The sequence below is a fragment of the Zonotrichia albicollis genome, chromosome Z, assembly GCF_047830755.1.
Source record: "Zonotrichia albicollis isolate bZonAlb1 chromosome Z, bZonAlb1.hap1, whole genome shotgun sequence".
Lineage (NCBI taxonomy): Eukaryota > Metazoa > Chordata > Aves > Passeriformes > Passerellidae > Zonotrichia > Zonotrichia albicollis.
In genome coordinates this window covers 55399305-55421035 of record NC_133860.1, presented here as the reverse complement: position 1 = coordinate 55421035, position 21731 = coordinate 55399305, and the positions used below count along the sequence as shown (strand labels likewise).

The following is a 21731-nucleotide window of genomic DNA, read 5'->3' as shown; positions in this document are numbered from 1 at the left end:
AAAGACCTGTGAAGTAAATGTGGATGTAGACTGAACATGGAGTTGGGACTCTGCAGATTAAACTTCTAGGACTGTCTTATTCTTCCACTACCTTGAACTAGGAGCTCTGCTGTTTATGTATGGCTCAGTCCATATCAAGGTAGAGCCTTAGAAAGCATCATTTTCAGCTCTTCTCAATTCTACTGTATCCATGTTTTCTCTTTAATCTCTTTGCATTTCATCTCTAAGCTGTCCTCTACTTACCATCTCCCCAGTTCTCCATTTCTCTTCATGCACACCACATACACCACATTCCTTCATCCCATCATCTGCATGTATAGTCTTTTAGGGGGAGGGGGAATGAGATACAAAAGGTACTTGCTTACAGTTTCTTTCCTCATTTTTCACTTGCAATGGCTATGAGGCCTCAGACAATTTTCCTTTTTTCATACTATCATTGTCAATAATACCACCATGGTAGTCTGAATCATGTAAAGTTCTAAGCAAGCTAGAACTAGCTCCTTTTCTCCCTCAATCATCGCAACTGAGTTTACATTTTGCAATCAGAGTCTAATGCATCACTGCATTATTAAAAATTCCCCAGTTCAGATCTGAGCTAGCTTCATAAATCTTGTCTTAAATATGAGGCATCCTCTACTTGCTTGTTCCTATTACAGAAAGAGCTACATTCTTCTATGGTATCTTGCACTTTAGGATTGGACTCAGAAAACGTAATAGCAGACCAAAACAGACACCTGAGACCTAGAGGTCAGATTTTATATGAATAAGAACAATGGAACTCTAAAAATGTCTAACAGTATGCTCTGATAGGGTGACACAGACCCAAACCAATGCAATAAATAGTGGTCTTTTTTTTTTTTTTTACAGAAACACAAGAGAATGGTAACTTAAAATATTTTAAGATCTTTGTAAAATCCTTTACATGAAATCACGTTTATGGATCAGTTAATACAAACTCTTATTCTTTGACACACTTATAGCAATTTGCTCCTTCAAAGTAAGGTACTTAGAAGCATTAACAACTCTGATCTTCCAAACGCTTATGTGATAAAGCAATATTACAGCCCCCATTAACAAGTGATGCACCTAAAACAGACAATTCATATGATTGGTCCACAACTACAGGGACTGGAATGTCAGTGTCAAACAATAAAAAAAGCTTGTGTGTGGTTCAGATGAGCAATATCATCATTGCCTTTACATTGTCTACTCACTAAAAATACTGCAGATTTGAGCACATTCATTTTTCTCTACATCTGATCTTACAGTGCTGACTCACATGATTTTATCCCTCTTTTACATTCTGCTCATTGACTAAGTAATGGAATGTTCTAAAGATATTAAAGGATTGACACCCACAGAATTGGCATTTGGGTAGGTACAACACAGCACAAAATCACTTCTATAGGTAAAAGTGGAAACTCAAAAAGTTCAGTATTTCAGTGACTTGCTGAAAGTCAAGCAAAAGATGTGGTCCCAACTACAAACTTTATCTTTTTAATGATTTTTCTGAAAAGGCAAAATTGTAGCCATTACTACTACAAGCTTAGTGCATACCAATTTGAATATTAGGTCATACTTGTCAAACTGCAGATCTTTGCTGAATATGCAAAGCTTTTCTTTTGTAATTGTTTTAGAATTAAAAGTCAAAGAAGTATTTCTATTTTAACTGAATTTCATTATTCACCTACTCTATAAGCAGCAACCCAATTGCTTAAGCAAGACATGAGATGCCTGAGTTAATAATAAACATAAAAACTCTCCCTTTTCCCAGATCAATATTTCAAACTACTCAGAGATATCTAAACACTCCAGAATCCTAATTCTTCAATCACTACTGTGAATGAAAAAGAGGAGTTTTTTAAGTCCTTTGCAATCAGCCCCTCTCCAACAACAAGGTGAAGTCATGGAAAATTAAAGCAGAAAAACCAATGACCATTTGTTATATGCTCACAGACAAGTAAGACACTAAAGATCTTTCCTGACAGCCCTTAAGTCACACATTCCAACACAGCCAAAGAATCATGCAAAATTCTCAGACAGAATGGTAAGGCATTCTATTTTCACCTGGATTGTATTGAGTCATATAAATATGTTTGTTTGGGTAAATGAGAGTTAAAGTGAGTAATTATGTTAAGTCATTGTGTCAAAAGGACGATTCTGCTTTGTAAGGAGACTCTTACCATGCTTTTGTACAGTGTTTCTTACTCAAACTGACAGTAAGACCACTGAGAAAGATGATGCAACTGAAATGAATTCCAAGCTGCCTTTCCCTGTACTTCTTTTGGACCAAAGCTCAAAAGGTTACAAGAAGTTAGGAGCAAATAAAATATAGTGAACTGTGATGCACTGAGAAGAAGAAGTATGCCAGAGCTATCAGTGTGCTTCTATTGAATAACCAATGCTTTTATTTAAAAGGTTTTCAAGGATATTCATGGCCTAATGCATATATTACACAAATCATTTGAGAAAAAGAGCTACCAAGAAGCAGGAGAAAATACCCTGTTTGGATTTGAGAAGGAAAAATCCATGGATGGGTCCCTAATTTTTAATCAGCTTGATGAAAGAGAGCAGCACTCTCATTGATAGTCCAAATTTTAAACTTACACTCAAAAAAGTCGACAAGCAGCTAGCAAGAACTTTAAGGAAAGGTAGTATTTTGGTGTGTTTGTCCTAAAAGAGACACAGTTTTCTCCCCCAGATCAACCACACAATCTCATTACCTAATCACAGAGAGGTAAACTTCTGTACCCTGATCAGCACAGACTTGCAAGGCTTTGAACGGGAGGAAGAATTCATAGTCAGGACATATATATAGACACAGGAGGTAGTTCAGAGAGCGCTTGAGAAAGGTGAAGCACCTTTCAAGGCATGTCATGCAAGCCCACAGACACAAGAAGATAGCTGGCATTGTCAGAATACAATGTGAATTTCAGACTCTTTTTTCCCTTTGCATTCAGCTCAAGGCATTGACAGAAACCTCACATGAACACACAAAAAAATCCCTCTCACCCTACATGGAACAAGTACACAAGTTTCCCTCTGCTTCTGTCGGTTTCTATCTGTTAACTTAAAAGACAGAAGACACTGTCTTTGGGTGAGAGTGGCTTCTCTTTCCTTTCTGACTTTGGTAAAACCTACACAAACTCCATTTATCTCTATCAGTAAAGCCTCCGTGATAATACTCCTTTCCATGACTATCCCCCTCCAGATTCCCAGGAAGCAGGGAGTACTAGGGATTGTCTTGTCACTGGAATAGGAACAGTTAAAATAATAAAAAATAATCCTTTTCACTGAATAATGCTATTTTGAGGTTTATCCACTAATTTATCTTCCACCAGTTTTCTTCATACTTCTCTTCATGGTTAATGGCACAACTAACATCTGCAAACTGTGTATTGGGGTGGTTATGCTGTGAACCATTTGGTTACTTCCATCATTATTCAACATGCAAAGTAGAATAAAACAGGATTAGAATTACTCTTCCACAAATCCTCTCAGGGAATTCACAAATGCTCCTTTGTCCTCTCTACTCCAGTTCCCTTCTTAGTTTTCAGTTTCATAAGCTGGTTAGATGGAGTCAGAAATAAACACAAAACGGTAAGAGCTGTTTTGGCAGCCTCCAGTGAATTCCCACCATAAGCATTTTCACATCCCACAGCAAGTAAGCAAAAAAGCAAGCCAAGGTGTTTCGTAAGAGCAACCCACAAGTCTTAACAAATGCATTTAGGAAATTAAATGAAGCTTTCACCATTTATGCTACAGCATCTTGCAAGGGTCTAAAAACCTCACCTCCAGATCCAAGGAACAAAAAGCAGCTTTTCATACAAAGCTGTTGTCACTGGGTCCTGTATAAGACGGTGTTTAAAATAAACAAAAGCAGTGAAATAGAGAATTGTATTCCACCGATTATTCTGATGAATTTTGCTATGGAAGTCTGAAGTCTAGAACAACATGAGAGCTTTTTGTACTAACTCTATTTTAAGACTCCTCTAGCACGGACCACAGATCTGTTCTGTACTAATACTGTTCCCAAAGTCAATCATTAGAAACTGCTATCTCCTCTAGCTGTGAAAGACAGAATAAAAAGAATTAAGGCAAGAATTAAAACAACTGGCTCATACAGAGCAATCCAACTTCAATCAGAATACACAACATCTTAAACAAAATGCTTCCGAGTGCTTTGTTCATCCTCCTCACTTCTAAAAACACTCTATTACTACAGTTTGGAAAGGTAACTGAGTAAAATGAACATACCCCAGGTTATTCTCTTACCTTAGATATACCAAATTAATACCGAAAAGTAAGAAAATAGGGATAATTTATTGCTACAGAACTCCTCAACAGACTTTGATGACATATTGATCAGTCCAGCCAAAGAACTGGAAGCTCCCAGAGGACCTGGTGCTCTCTAACACATAGACTGGAAGCTATTCTGCTCCCTACAGTACTGGAAAGAAGACCTCAAGGTGAGTTCTGTGTCAGCCTCAGCACATACAGTGCTGGCAGGTGTGGGCAGCTCTGACACAGCCACAGCTCAGACTGTGTGCCTGATCCACGCCTCTCTCTGGGCACTCGGGAACTGTCAGTCCCACACCCCACCCGTGCTCGAGCTCTGCAAGCACAGAGGAACTCAGCAAAGACACAAGTCTAAGAAGTAGGCAGATGATGCCCATGTAAAAGATGGGATAAACTGACATTTAAAAGTAGGAGGCATAAAACAATGTCTACAGAAGCTGCAGATGTCTGCTTTGATCCCAAATGAGATGAAAATGTCATCCCTTACATGAAGATATTTCCTACAGGACATGCAGTTATGTTAGCCTATATACACAATTTTTTTTTGATTTTCAATGGACGATTTTTCCAAATACATGGTTACATGAAAAATAGCATTAGTGATAGTTTGACTGCTGCAATTATTGAATGGTTACTTTGTTTTTCCCAAATTGCTTGCTGAAGAAGGGTGTGTAGACATTTAATGACAGGATATCTGAGTGACCATGCTGTGTTCTCAAAACGTAACAGAAAAAAGAAGCATAGCTTTTTGTGCATCTCTGCCTGATGTAACTCAGGAAGTTACTTCTTATGAATACAAAAATCATCATTAATTTTTGAGAGGATTTTAAAATCTTGTTTTATAAATATCTTCCATGGAAAAGCAGATATTTAGCTCCTTCCCATTTCCCTACTGAAGCTGTTTATTAACCTACCACTATAGCACACTCTTTGCACATGAAGTTTAGATTAATTTTGCTGTGACTGAATTAAATCACAAATGCCTCGGAATTCTCAGGTAGCTGACTTACCCTTCTATTCACAAATTCCAAGATACACATTTAAATGTATTGGTCAATAATGATGGAAAAAAAAATCTTCTCATCAAGCTCAGCTTGTTTTCCTCATGTTCAAATACACCAAGTTATTTATTTTCATATTTCAGTTCTCAACATGTACTTACACTTCAGGCTTTTCAGAGCAGGCAATATTTTCTTATTAGCCTGGGCATTATGTATCTATTTATATCTAATCTCAAGTCTTAAGATAGTGTTTTAATACAAACTCAGTAATACAGATAATGATGAAGGGAGAGAGTGTTTCTGGAACTTTGGACTGTGGATAGATCCAGATGGTGAAACTGAGGTGCGAATGCATGCTTTGGAGAGGTTTGAGGTCCACTTAAGGGACAGATGACAGTCATTCCTTTCTCATGAAAGACTCAAGAGTTATTTCTAACTCACAGGGACATTTCAACATTAAAAATAAAATAAGCAATATGTACAAGGCCTTTTTTTAAATTTCATATAGTTCATTTCCATGAAATAATATTCTTATTAAAATATGACCCACATGGATAATTTTGCAACAAAGAACTACTCAGGTCAAACTTACTGATTAGGCAAGAATACTATTTTTGTGAGAAGAGCTGTATCTGAAGATGCTGAAAAACAAGTAGCTTCCTGGTAGGTACTAACTTAAACACTACAACACTAAATAGAACTTTGTGCATTCTCCATCAGGGTAGGGTTTATTTCCTAGTTTCTTTAATAATGGTGGTTGAAATGCTTAATGCATATTTTTAAAAACCTAACAAATATTGAGCTTTAGAGAGTTAACATCAAACAATTCTGACTGGTTCTCTCAATCAGCTTCCACCTACTTCAGCTCTCTAAATACAATTCAGAAAGCCTTGAACAAAAAATTTAGGCTGAACTGTTCAGTCACAGACTAGCCTTCTGCCAAAACTCTGCAGCTCAATCCTGCTGACTTCATGTTACTATTCAGGATATTTCACAATGACTGTTCTTTTCTAATGCTACCCCAAACAGCAGAGACAGATTGGAAGGAGGTGAGAGACAAGATTACCGTCCCAGCAGTTGATCTGCACTGACTACGTTTCTGTTCTGCTCAAATCACATTTGTTCCAGGAAATCTACTCTAAACAGAATACAGGAACACAAAATTTAGAGCAGATATCTCTGAAAGGAGCACTTACCAAGAGCATGTAAGCATTACCAAAATATACGTCCAAGTGGTACTGTGTCATAAGCACAGTTTAGAAGAAGGACATGGGATTAACAGGAGTCTACCGAAAGATTACTTACCATGTTCTCCACAGACCCTCATCTATATATCTTAAGAAAAAAATGCTCATCTCCTTTAGCACACAGCAAAGCATCTTCTAGGTCTCTCAGCAAGACAGCAAGTTGATTTTTAAATTTTTTTAAATTATTTTTCTTTTTAAATACAAATTCACCCACATCATCAGACACAGACTGATGATACTAGTAAAAGAACATAGTAACAGAGTTGTTGCAGGTTACACATACCTCCATCTGGCTGCAAAATAAATAAATGAATAAATGAAGGGCTGAGATTTCCCCCTTCCACAGGGACATGGGTACTTGCGACTCTCTCCAGATGCTACTCCCCAAGAAGCACATGAAAATGCATTTATCAGGAAGCACAACTAGGACAGGATCCACTGCAAATGCACCTTCTGCTCTTGTCAGTGCTTCCCCATCACCTTAATGGAACAGTGTAGTACTGTTTAAACTACCTCTTACATACAGCATAGGTTCTCATCAATCAAACTTGAGTTTAAACTTGAGAATAAATTTCATTTCTTATCTTCTTCCTACCTACACTGACTTGAGAAATATTTTACTCCAGGAATTGCCTCAGGGGATTTTGCTGCAGCAGGCAAAGAAATTATATTTATCCTAAGAAGAAAACACAAGTAGAAGTGTTTGATCCAAAATCCTACACTGTCTGCATCCACCTCTTCCTTTACTTACCTGATGAATAATCAAAATATTAAATGTGGTGGCATTTAATGTTGCTATTCTGTCTCTTTCTGGTTCAGCAGACTACAGTCTCAGTTCATACAATCCACAACAATTCTGGAAGGTGTAAAACCAACCCTGCTTACCTTTCATACCAAACTTAGAATGTCTTCCAAACTTCAGAATAATGAGGGTTATTACTAAGCCTGTGCAAACCAGTGCTGCAATTCCCACCACAACGTACACCTAAAAAAAGAGAGGACACAAACAGACCTGTTTGCTTTGATTTTGTGTCTTCAAAGTCATCCAGCATACATTCATATTAATCCAGTTATGAAAAGAGATTAATTTCAACGGGGAAACATTTACACTGAGATCAAGAATACAGAAAACAGAGACTTGTTGAGGTTTCTTCTATTCTACAGAGAACACAGATTCAGACACTTATGAGAACTTTTTTAACATCCTACACATTCAAGGCAGGTGGGAGGGAGCGTAATCACCCTTTTACCTTCCAGCAGAGTGGCGTGTTACAAGAAAACAAATAAGAGCAGCACATAGGAAAAAAGAACTTATTGTGGGCATGTTTGAATACTAGTATGAATTACCTGGAGTGGCTGTGAAGGTTCCATCGCTGGAAGAACCAAAACCAGAGAGGACACAACCATAAAGAACCATATTGGCCCTGCTTTATTAAGGGGAGCTTGGACCAGAGCTTGGGGAGCTTCCACAGGTCCCACCTTTACCACCTTGGCCATTCAATGACTCTGCTATCAGACGAGACAAAACTGTCTTGGATCCTCCCAATCTTTAGCACATTGTCCCATCCACAGTCTACTCTCTGGCTCCTGAATGCACACTCTCCTCTGCTTGCTGTTTTACAGAGTCACTGATGGAGGGAGGCTGCAATGTCAACCAGGCTGGTAACCCACTATCAGTTTCCAACATTTCAGTCCAGGACAGCATGAGAGGCAAGGCAGCAAACTAGGAAGCCTATCAGTACAGCCACTTGTACCTAAATCTATCACAAGCCATTTAATCAAAAATTTGCATGAAATCCTGCTTTAAAACAACACATTTTGAAAATTCATTGCAGCATATTATCTTTCTAACATGGAGGTGACTCCAGGATATAAATTCAACCAGCAATCTCCAAAAACTCTTGGAGGTCTTTGTTCTGTAAATGAAGATTTGTTCTCCTTGACTAAAAATTAGATGCAAATTCTTAGGCTAAAAAAATGAAAGTTTCATTTTTCAGAAAAGCAAGGCACAAAATAGCAGTCTTACTTGAACCGAAAAGTGATTCACTCATTTAAAAAAAATGGGGGAAGGACAAGAGTGGGGAGCACTGATTTTATTTTTCATCCTTTTTTTCCTGAGTTTTGATCACAACATAGCAATAGCTATAGTTTTCTTATAGGCCAGAGTCTTGTTATAGTGTCTGCAATTTTGTAAGTTGTATAGCCAAAAAGTCCACAATATCACAGATCAGGAAACAATGCATATACTTACAGTGATGCTATCTTCATTCTCTTTGTTGGAAACATCCGTTGAAGTGATTTGATTACTGTTATTTGTGGCATCTCCAAGATCATTAGGTGTGGTTTCATACTCTTAAGAAAGGAAAAAGTGTTGCTTTTATAACTTCATAACTTTGATGGGGAAATGTTTTTTCTATATTATTTCTGCTCTGTAAGATGGTAAGGCCACTATCAGCTTTAGGAATTTAAGCTCTTTAGACACAATTCATAATTGCTAAAGAAGCTGAAATGTTTTGGAAGGAATCACTGTGGCATGTAATTGAACAAATGTGCTGAGACTGACAAACACAAAAAAAAAAAAAAAATCTACATCATAATGTGTATCCCTACTGGAAACACTAGAGTTAAATGCGAACTTCATCCATAGAGCTATTTTTATGTGCTTCTGACTTCCCATTAAAAATGAAAGACTGCCCTCTACACTGAACTTCACCAGCCTTGTATTCAGTCAAATATAGGACAGTCTTAGAAAATAGCTTGAGCGCTTTTGTTTTGCTGAAAAGAACTTGGCAGATGGGTCTCAAACCATCTTACTAATATAAAATGTGAAATAGCTGTTTTCATTTGTTTGATAAACAATTTAAAAAAAAAATTATATGCAAAGAGGTTACAGTTTAACATTGCTATCATACTGTTAAACCATTAAAACTTAAAGTGCCTGAGATGGTATGAAGAAATTTGATTGATTTATCAAAATAATTGCACTAACATGGCTGCAGGGACAAAATCAGAACTATTCCATGCAAAGACTGATCATGGCTCAATTATTTATAAGAACTTCAAAATAAAACACAGATATTCAAAATAAAACACAGAGTCCATGATCTCCTGAAAAAATTATTCAAATGAGAGAAAAAAATAGTAAAATGTTATATGTATGAAGTTAAGATAAACATGCATTAAAATAAAATTTTAAAATGCATTTATTTAATTACTACATCTGTAATAAATGTACACAAAACATTTTAATTTCATGACTGTAATGTATGCAGATGAAAGAAACAAAGGACAATAACTGCACCTATTAAAAAATACTCCTCCAGCATCGTAATTTAAATTTGCAATTAAATAGGTGTTTCTTTACATGTTTTGATTAAAATCAGTGCCATAAACCTGCAGATGAAATCTTAAATGTGAATTTGAAAAAGCTCCTGATAACTACAGTGGCACAAGCATTTCTGAGCATAGAGCTCCAGCTGAGCAAGAACAGGGAGGGCTTGCACCTAAGCACTATTCTCCTTTAGCTCCCAAGGCCAATTTGGAGAGCTCAGCTGGCAGTGTTAGTAAGAACTTGCACTGGGCTTTTGATCTTCAGGCATGCAAGGACACATTTGCTTTCTGCAAAGCACTTGCAGGCTGCAGATTTTTTTTTTGGTACAGGAAGCTGTCAGCTACCTCTGGCACCAGCGCTACAGTCAGCACAGTCAGGATGTCTAAACAACTCACAGTCTATTTTGGCTCTAAACTATGCATGCCAAAGGACAGGACTCTTTCAAGACAAAATACGTATTAAATTCACAGAGCTTTCAAGAGAAAAAAAATTAATTCCCTGATCTTTTACCACTTGAATTCTCCAACTTTGCACTGCATCTCTGTGTGTGTATTTTACCATGCAGCAAATTTAGAGCACCAGCAACACGAGAACGAACAGCATTCCTTGCTCATCCAGTTAGCACAATAGCTGCCTGAATGGCTCACCTGCACAAGCAGCCTGGACTTTCAGACCAGGCTCTGTGCTGACCCTCTGTCACTGTGAGTACATCCTCTGCTAGAGAAGAGGAGGAGACTTCGAATTCATTATCTGCAGGCAAAGCCTGCTTTATAACAAGTACTTCCGTCCAAAAAATTTAGGCTTCCTTCACAACTAGCTTGGAAAATTTTCACAAAGATGGCTTTGGCCAACCACCTATTTATTATTGTTTTATAAGATTAACATATAAAACAAATATTTAGAGCCTTTGCTACTCTGACTTTGTAAAACAAACTTTGGAGAAGGAATTTTTTTCTCCCAATTTCTCTTGTAAATAACAGCTGATGCTATTTGTAGTTCTGTTTATGCTCAAGCCTTCTGCAAGCTACTGGAAATCACACCCTAATGAGAATCACGGGTCTGGTCGGTGAATCCTCTGGGTGCCTTCTATGTTAAAATGGGCAAGAGCTAAGGTAGGTTACATTGGTATACTGCTGGTACGCTGACATTTCTTGCTGTCTAACTGTGAATCATTTGCATTTGAGGTATTGCCAGATCTTCAAAGCCTCTTGAAATGGGTGAATCCGGTAAGGAAAACACACGTGACAGCTACCCAGCACAAGCCAGACGATTTGAGTTGAACAAATTCTTGTTCATTTCACTATGAAATTCTGACATAGAGACTGAGCATTCCTACAGACAGGATAACGCCTTTTGACTCATGCTACATAAGGCTCATATTGCTCCAGGGGCAGGTTCTCTGGTGCTCTGTACCTCATGCAGCCACCAGTGACTAATAACCGCTGCAGTGATTTGCAGCTGACGCTGGCCAGTGTTTTACAGCCATCTCACAAACAAGGTGTATGGCAGCTGGGATAGACACAACATCACAGTCACATCAGCACCAGGGGGTCACTCTGCACAGTCATTCTGGGGTTTGGCAGATATGGGGCAGGTTGTCTCCCTCATGGTCACAACCACATGAGAAGAGGCATCATGGCATGAAAATAAGAACTCAGAGCCAAAGGAGCTGGCTTTGCACTCAATGTCCTGCTCAGACCCATGTGAGTCGGTTTATTTCTCTCAGTTAATTTCCAGATGGTGTCAGGACAGCATTCTTGCTTTGTCTTTTCCAAGAGGTGCCGCAGAGGTGAGCTAGAGGCCACGATTGCAGCAAGCAGTGCCCCATGCAGGCAGGACTCCCCTCAGCAAACTCAAAGTCATGCAGCCTGATGTCACCTCATCAGATCTTCTGATTTCTGTTGTGTGTTCAAAATACTTAACAAAAACATTTGGAAATCGCCTCACACACAAGGACAGCAATTCCAAACAGCAGAAAGAACACCCAGAAATAAAGAGGAAGGCCACCTTCACCAGGACTAGATCTTGCAGGCTGTGATCTGTTAGCAAAACTCAAAGCACACACCCCTCAGCAGAAACCCAGCCAAGTCAGTCAAAGCACAGGACTTACATGGCTAAAACCATACACAGGCATCAGGACCTTGATAAAAGCTCAGAATCAAAATCTTCATGCATACAGCTTATATAATACAACACATGAAGAAACTGTGCAAACCATCACCACTTTCCCATCCCCAACACTCCCTTCTCCTTCTCCTCAAAAAAAAAAAAAAAAGATTTTGGAAAGAAAGGGAGGGGAAGCTATCCTTTGGAGTTTCTAAGCATTTGAAGTCAAATTGATGCTTCAATTGCACATTTGCTAAAGTTTAATGACGTGGAATGGAATCAAAGCAATAACATTTAGATCAGCTTTAGGTAACCTGAGTCATGGGCTATTTCATCCAAATAAAAAGTACTCCAAACAGGATCCAGCTTCAAGCTGTTTGTGTAAGAATTTTTCTACTCACCAGAAGTATACCAGAAATATTTTTGAAAACCAGACAGTTGCTTTTCATTCTGCAGCTTCTATTTCAGTGCACACTGGCTTTCACTTGGTACATTTTGCCTAACTAAAAAACTAATGTGAACACTGTGTCATCAAAATCTCCTGGCACACACTCAGCTACCACTGAATTGATGGTCTGCTTATGCAAGAGAGATTAAGGGAAGGAACAAATGAGCGGACAGAGCAAAATAAATTGCCTACAGGAAAACTTACTTGCGCCAACTTCATTTCTAAGTGGGATTTAGGGGTACATTTTTGGAGGCAAAACAAGTATGGAATCATCCCTGAAAAAATAAATTAAGTTGTATAAAGAGAAATCACAAACTCTCTTTCCTCCAAGAAATGCCTCCAAAAGGTTCACAAAATCTCATGTCTGTGAACTACATCACACAGCTGTCATCCTACAGGATCAACCCATTTATAGCAGTGGATTTATGCTTCTCCTAATGTGAATCAAAAGCAGCATAGTAAGTAAAACATTGTATTGTCATCTCATATGCTAAATATAAGGCTGGAGAACCAAAACCACAAAGTACCTTTCAGAGCTGTATCATTCTATGTGACATTTCAATTTAATGAGCCTAACATTTGAACTTTTAATGTTTCAGTTCCTTCATTTCTATTATTAAAATAAAAGAAAATCAAATATATACCATAAACGTCTGGATCCAAAATTGGGCCATTACCTGTACATGGAAAAGAGAAAAAAAAAAAAAAAAGAAAGAAAAGCTTTGTAAATAAATTGCAAATTCTGGAAGAATAAAAATTTCTTTATAATAGTTTTAAGAATTGACTTTATTTGCCATAGAGATCATAAGTATCTACGTAAACGCAAATCAGCATCAATAACTGCAGTCTGTTAATTACGTTTACAACCATCTTAGAGTTTTTCCAAAGGTTAATATTTTGCTTCATGTCATGTGTGCACACAACACTAATTCTGGCAAGGGCAAGTGTTATTTCACAACTGGGTAAAATACTAGTTCTACTTTCCACTATCAATACAAATATATATATATATATATATATATATATATATATATATGGAATGAGTGTTACAATAACTATTCCTGCTAAAAAATCAAAGGTAAAACTTTCCCTGAATTCAAGTGGAAGCAGATTTCACAGAGTTTTAACAAACACTGATTTGTACCTGATTTAAGAAATTATGCTATTGTATCATTGTGTTAGCAAACCATTTTAAGCTATGAACTGGCAAGACAAAGGCTTAGAAATGGCCTAAGCAGCACCATTTTATTCACTCTGTAAAAGGATGCTTCCAAGAAGCCTGGTGCACAGCTGACACACAGACAGAACTCTTACTGAAAGAGTCAGATGTCTTAGAAACCAGACTTTACACTAGCAAATGGATACCTGTCTAGTCTACACTTCTCTAAACTTTACTGGTTCCTCTTTGCAGTTTTTTCTAATTACTTACTGCATGTGCGTAAGGTTTAGCACATAAGTGAGTAAAATGCACAGAACGGCCACAGAAATCAGCGAATTGTTATCGAAGTTTTGCAAGACACCTGTGTTGTGTTTGAACATACCCATTCATTCTGATCTATAATGTACCTCTAGCATAGTTTATGTAGTAGGCTTATAGTTATCTCTTCCATATTTTTTCTACCTACTTTTGCAGGCTTGGAAATAAAATTAACAAATAATTTAAATCTCTAAGGTTTAATGCAACTTCAATAAACACAATTCTGTTTATACTACTATATAGTAAATCCATAGCAGTAGTATCACAGAGGCACAATGCCACAGTGAAGTAAATGCAGAACACCATTGCTAACAGCACAAGAACCTGCTGAAAATACCAGCAGCAACCCATCTGTAGAATGAAAACAGAATATTAGGCTTATTTTTAAATGCACTTGAAGATATCCCAGTCTCTAGGGATATATGTCAATAGATCCCATGAGAACTGTCATGTCAATTTTTGCAGAAATAAATGACCAGTGAAGAAAGCCTGACTATCTATCCTCAAGTAATCTGACCAGAGATTTTTGTCCACAAAAGTTCATGAATTCAGTTTTCCAGTGTAGAACATCCAGCAGCAGAAAAACAGTATTTCTAACTCACCTTCTGTAATCTGAAGTGGAACAAAAACCCCAAGCAACCAAAAAACTTCTAGTCCTTTATGAGTTAAACTCCTAGTCATTTATGAGTTAAATGTCTACATTTTTGTTTCTATTCACTAAAATTAGGATAAACTAAGAAGGTTAGTTAACTCCTTAACTCCCTTAACTCCTCCCAGACATATAAAATATGAAGTCATCAATTGCATTAGAATATCTTTTATCTAATTAACACTTCAAATAAAGCTACAACAATCAAAATGGTGGACAAACCCCAAATTTTTGTTTAGTATTACTTTTTCTATTTAGCACATAGAAACATACCAACTTAATCATCAGTTGAAGTTATTTTAACATTAAACTTCACCACAGTCCTTTTGTACATTTACACACAATTATTTTCAAGGCCAAGAGCAGAATGACACCTTTGATTTGGCACCCATTAGAAGAGGTTGTTGAATAAATGAGCTATCAAGAGCCTTGTCCTATTCACTCATCTTTACAAACTAAACCAACTACACTTGGATTGTTTTCTTCTTTCTTTATAAATTTGGCATTTCCAAAATAAAGCAGCAGCAAGAGACTCAATCCAAAAACATACTTCTGCAAAAAACATTTTATGCACAAGCAATATCTTACTTCTAAGGCATATTTAGCATATTCTTTTGCTTTGACCAGATATATGTGACTTGGACTCATTCAGCTGAATTTTAATGTAGAGAGTTAGTAGATGAATAAACTTAATTAAAAAATATCTATTATTGGTAAAAATGTCTCCCTCATTCACTAGCCATTTTGGATCATGTTCTATGAGAACAGCCCCCAGAATAAACCATGACCATTTTGTGCTTACTGTTCACAGCAGTTAGGCTCAAATCATCAAGTCACTCTCAGCAAGAATTGGAAACCAAGAACTTTTGCAGACTAAATATAGTTAAAAACCCAGCTTGTAAAACATTAATTCTTCCACATCTTCACACTTAAAACAAATTCGTAATTCGCAGCATTAACTTGGGTATCATTAGCACAACCACAATCCCGCAATGGTACATGGTTTCCTCTCTTTCACGCCTGCAATCTCAGACCAGTGAAAATAGTCCTTCAAGAAGCATGCTGAGAGTTAGGATCATCTTAGCACAAATTACATGATCATCATGTTTGATCCAGCTCTGGAAGTGGACTATTACACTATTGATGTAGAACATGCTTCAGACATATACATTTACTTTGGGTAGGCAAGCGGATTATAGGTGAGGGAATTTTTAGATTTTCTTTTTCTTTTTCTTTTTTTTTTTTTTTGTTTATCTTCAGAGAATTTGTTCAAGTGATGCAATAACCAGAGAATCAGTTTAAAGCTCAGTGAGTATACCCCACCCCATGAAACATCAGGACTGGTATTTAATTCAGTCATGAAGACATGAAAATGAACATAATGCCAGGGTGTGGGCCTTAATCTTTATGCTTCAGTGTACAATATGTGGGCCAAAAGAAGAAACTGCACAGTAATGACAGCACAGAAAAAGCCTTTTAAGGATTTGAAAAAGCCTGACAGTGCTTTAAATAGAAATAATATAGAACAAAAATTGTAATATGATGCATTTGCTTTTATGCGAGCTTCAGTGGAGGAAACAACAATGCTGTGATGTTTTCTGAAGCTCGGTTCCATGATTCTTGCAGGAGAAAACTAAAAACAGCATTGAGGAGGCTAAGTAGCTAAGCCATTTCCCCTGTTGTTAATTTTTAAGACTGGTTTGGTGCCATCCACTATGCATGAACTAATTTCTGATGCAGTTACATCCTGTCTATACATAGTCCCTTTTCCTCTATACTCTTCTTGTGAAGAGTATACTCCATCACAGATCTTGGGAAATTATTAAATAATACAACACAGTTTATATTGGTAGACTTACATTCTATATGAATATAAAAGGGATGGAAAAAATAAATCATGTTTACTTTCTAAATTAGAGAATAGCTACAGTTCTATTTACTGTGGACAGAAGCATAAAGAAAAAAACAGGATAGGAAAGGGATTTGGATCAAAGACCAAAAAAAAAATTATAAAATCACCTAATGTATTACAGGAAGCTGATGCTCTGTTAGAAAATGAAGCCGGATTTATATTAAATAATTAGGCTGTAAGAGAACTTCCACTGTACACAGAACACCACGAGGTGAACTGTTTTTTTGAATAATGAAAATTCAGTATTAGGGGACACCAGTAGCTGAAACCATGGCATTTTTCTGTAATGAGTCACTTTAAGAAAGAACTTCAGAGAAAACAGAGGAGAGGAGCAGTGAGCACAGTGGGAGTAAATCAAGCCCGGTTTTATCAGCTCTTCATCATCTCCTAAGGATGGGAAAGCAAAAGACCTACCATCTCTCTCCCCATTTCAGCAAACTGAGTTGAAAATGAAATACTGACCATATTTTTGTGGTCTGTGGCCTGAGATGTAGGAAGAGAATTTAAATATTCACAATTTTTTCTTTTCAATCAGATAACATTACAGAGCACTGCTGTTTTATAAAAGAATAAAGGCAACTATTTATATCACATGGTCAAAAAGCCAAAGATACATACAGTCTCATATTTGAGGTATGACTGTGCAATTATCTGCACAAGATGACACTTCTATTTCTACTCCAAATGTGCAAGGTCCACTCAGAGTTTTCTTCCATATGCTCCAATAGGCTTGCACATACAGTGGCTGTTATTACAGCCACTTCATGAATGGCTTTGAAGATGTGGGAAAAGATCAAACCACAGTGAACAACAATCACTTACAGTAGTCCCTGCAATTCAGTGAGCTAGTCCACCTTGAGCCTGCCCATATAGTATTTAGAAATGGCGAGGAGGAATCTTTAGAGCAATTGAAGCAGAAATCTCCTTGAATGCTGATACTACTAGCAATGTAGGTGCCTGGCTGCCACCTAGACAAAGGGCAATTGGACACCAAAAATGGCTGTTAAGGTCTGAGACCTTATCCATCCTCCTCCTGAGTTACTTGTTTTTGCTCCAGTTCCCTCTGGTCCCAAAACAACATATTATCATGAACTCACATATCTGCACAATCAATTTTCCAGCAAGGCACTAGATGCCACACAAACATGCTCTACATCCTTGAGCACACTACTTAGTCTACTTAGTTCCATTCATATGCAGTACAGCAAGTTAAAGAGGGGCTGAACTGGAACTCAGTGCTTTTCAGGGTAAGAACTGGGACTTGGGAAAACTTCAGAAACAGCAACTTCCCATTAGCCTTGGCTGGCAGGGAGGATGGTGACTCAAAGAGAAGATTTACAGAGTACTGGCATGACTGCCCTTCAGAAGCAATAAACAAGAAGAAAATGCTCAAGAAAAGCATTATTTTGCAAGTAATATTGAAGACATTCATTCAGAGAAAAGAAAGTTCTATAAAAACCTTCCTCCAAAATAATTAAACTGGCCAAAAGCACTATTTCACCACTTTCATCAACTTGCAATTGCTAGCATTAAAAAAAAAAAAAAAAAACACCATACTCACCATCTCCAGGCACTGACATGAAATGAGCATCAACCCGTTTTTCATCCTCTCCATAATCGTTCTTTGCCAGTAAGGTGTAAGCACCATTATTCAGGTGTGTAGGATTGTCCAGCTGAAGGCAGCCATGGTATTCACTTTGATTGATAACATGTATTTTAGTACAGATGTATTCAGACTCATTCAGTACAGCTCCTTCATAGAACCACTGCAATGTGGGCTTAGGGTTCCCTTTCACAGTGAATGGAATACACCAGTGGTGGTCCGGAGTCGGAGACTCAATAAATGTGATATTTGGTGCAACTATATTGGAAAAAAGAGTGAAGAACATCAGAATATTCTGAATGTGTCCTTCCTCCCTTCCCTCCCTCCCTTCCTTCCTCCCTCCCAAGTTCTCCTGAAGTACTTTTCATTCACCAGTACAAAATCATGTTACTAGATGGAATGGAACCTATTGGAAGGATACCCACACACAGGAACATACCTGCTCTGTCTAGAGTATTATGCTGAACTGAACTGAAGCCACTGTTTGGAAAGTCATAAAACAAACTAGTTTCAAAGACTGAAAATGTGTTAAATCACTTCAAATGTGTAAGGTGTGAGAACTTCAGTTACTGGATCCCTTAGAAGGAGGAGAAAGACATTTTAGTTTTACTTTTCTCAAAAGACTGCATAAGAGTGATGAAGGAAGACAGCAGTATTAAGCAGTATTGAAAATATTTAAAATTGGCCAAAGCAAGTACTACTGGAGAGACACTCAGCTAAGAATCCAGATTTACAGATTATTTTCTTAACACAATCAATGACAACACAGATTACTTAATTCTCTAGATTATTCTGTCAGGGAAAAAAAATTCTTTACTATCCATATTCCTTGATCAAATCTGCTAAATACCTCAAGTTTACAGACCTCTACTGTTTCCCTCAAGAGATTATTCCAACACCTCATCCATTATTTTCCTTTATATTAATTCTTAACTAAATCAAATTTCTTCTAGTTATACTCTCTTTTATCACCCATAACAGTGCCAAGCTCAGAATCTCATTTACACTCTTCACACATTTCTAGTTTATGTTCGTTCCCATAGTTATTAGATATCCAATTTCAACCTACAAACCCACATCTATAGTGGTTTTTTTTCTAGTTTACTCCACCATAAGGACATGCTGAGCAAAATTTGAGATCTCCAAAATGTTCCATTCCCATCTTCAATTAAACAGAGGGTTGCAACTTGTGAAAACATGCTCTGTAGCTCATGTTAAATGAATTCAGCCTGGAGCTCAGATTTAAGAAACCAGTGCTTCTCTGCACTATATACCCCTTCTCCCTTCCTTGGCCCTGAGAAATAACTATTCAAAGCTACAACAAATAAATTTACATCTGGCCATACAAACATTGAACAAATTAGTTGTTGTTTTTGGTAGTAAGAACACAAACATGTAATCTTGTATAATTCTACTAGCCTTTGCAATTCACACTTTGCAATTGCTAAGACAGTGTGCATGTACATACACACCATTACAATCTTCCCACACTGACAGTGCCGTTCAGTAGTCAGCATTTTAGACCTTTACTTACAGACTCTTAACTGGAAGACAAAGCAGTCAGAAATACACTTTTTGCAGAACACAGAGCTGAAAAATAAATGCAACAATGCTGACTGGACTACTCCTACATTAACAGCAGTAGACAGTTCACACACCTTAAGGGTTTTCATTTCAACAGCCTGAAGGTCCAAAAAATAGTTAGAAGAGTTCCTGCCAAGACAGTTTAGCCTCCAGGTCTGTATGGAGGCCCACATACGTACAGAATACCGTAAGCTCAGCGGAGGCTTGGTCCTCTCCCACAATGTTCTCTGCTACACAGGAAATCTCCAGTCCACTATCCATTGATGAGACATTCTTGATGGTGAGAGAGGCAGGGTTCTTATTTGTGTCACTCTGAAAATTATCAGAAAAACATGTATGCGTCAACCACAGCATTAAGAACAAAGGAGAGGGAGGGAATTACTGGCCACAGCTCAATGGCATTTTCGTTTTCCATTCCTTTTAGCTCTATCTGTCCATAATTAATCAAAGTCTTATTTTAATGTCTTATCCAAACAGACATAAAACACATACAGAACCAATTCTAACAGTCAGTGGCAGCAGATTCAAAGCTGCAAAGTCCTGCTACAAATACTGCACTCAACCATGTTTCTGCCCTGTCACTTCCAGTCTGTGCTCTTTTTTTACCACTTTATCCCCTCTACACAAATGTTTTTTCCCCTCTAATCATATACCCTTGCTCATCCCTCTCTCCTACTTCATGACTGATCTATCTCTGCCTGTTCTCTAGAATGTTTTCTTCCTGCCTATATTCTGTCCAATCCTTGCTTTACTCATCCTCTTCTCTCTTTCCTTTAAATTCATGCTTGACATCTCTTCCACTGCTGCCTTCTGAGCCCTATTGTATCTTGACATGTTTTCTATCTTCTTCTTAAGCAAATTTCTTTCGAAAGCTTCCTTTTCTCAAGAAACCTTCCACAAGAAACTGCGTATCTTCTACTACCTAAACTATTGCCTAAGTGCTGTTTTATGTGTTTAAGAACAAGCTAATTAAGGTAAGAATGATGATTCTTAAAAATCTTGATTCTTATGATCTTTAGAAATCTGAGTGTCTATCTACAATCTTAAAAAACATACTGACTTTGCAGCTATGTCACACTGGCTAAAAAAATATGACTGAATTACCCCCTCTCACAAAAAGCACTAGTAAAGCTAGTTGTTTGTCTGATGTTAATAAATCAGGCCCTTCATACGATCACCAAATAATTATTATTTCTATATTTGAATTTTTCATAAAGAGCTAAGCTACTTTGTTAAACTGGAAAGGAACCAAAATACCCCCCAAAAAAACCCCAGTTATGATCATTTTTAAAACTACTTTTGGGGTACTTTTTGTAATGTACGCTGTCAGTGCTACAGACAGCACAAACAAGTAACTCACTATAATTGTAAAACCACAGCAACTTTAGGTGGCAGTCAACAGGAATATGTGGGAACACTCCTGCATACAGTCCTGTGCAAACAGAATTTTGAAGCTTGAGATGATAGCCTAACTCCACACAAGTTCAATGTCCCTTCGGCCTCAGTGTGGCAGCAGGGGAGGCAGGTGGAAAAGCAAACACCCCTTCATACATTTTCCTAGTTTGCAATTCTCAGAGCTGAACAGTGCTCAAAGCTGGACTGACAGCAGAGAGGCTGAAACACAGGTTCAGGGCTGAAACCTACAGCAAGAAAAATCTAAACAACATCAGTCAAAATATCCATCAACACAGAAACTCAGAAAACAAAAGTTAGATTTGCAGAACTAAAACCTAGTTTTAACTCTTAAAAGAGATAACGTCCCTCTTTTAAAAGAGATGAGAGGAAACAGTTAAAAGAAGCATACAAGATGAAGAACATGAAGGCAGAAACTGAGATACAGGAGTGAAAGAAAAGAAACAAAAAGCAACACTTACAGAAAAGGATAGTTGAGAATCACAAATAAGGTCTAAAAGGCTCATGCTCTTATGCTACTGAAAACACCGCTGTGCTCCATGGCTAAGTTTGTAGTCAGCCTATATTATAAGCCCCTCTACAACAGCATGATCAAGTTATGCCAGAATACTCATGGAAAACTTGAAGCAAACTGATTATGGCACTTCAAAGATAGGAGGGT

General features: G+C 37.5%; 1 protein-coding gene across 7 annotated transcripts in view; it reads right to left on the bottom strand.

Moving 5' to 3' along the window:
- Positions 1 to 21731, bottom strand: part of NTRK2 (neurotrophic receptor tyrosine kinase 2) — a 198548-nt gene that overhangs the window by 134578 nt on the left and 42239 nt on the right. For all 7 annotated transcript variants that reach the window (XM_026795193.2, XM_005489802.4, XM_026795194.2 and 4 more), the window contains exons 7-11: positions 19837 to 19969; positions 18032 to 18331; positions 13077 to 13109; positions 8799 to 8899; positions 7433 to 7532 (exon numbers count right to left, since the gene is read on the bottom strand). In XM_026795193.2, the coding sequence (XP_026650994.1) occupies positions 7433 to 7532; positions 8799 to 8899; positions 13077 to 13109; positions 18032 to 18331; positions 19837 to 19969 (667 nt within the window). The remainder of the gene's footprint in view (positions 1 to 7432; positions 7533 to 8798; positions 8900 to 13076; positions 13110 to 18031; positions 18332 to 19836; positions 19970 to 21731) is intronic.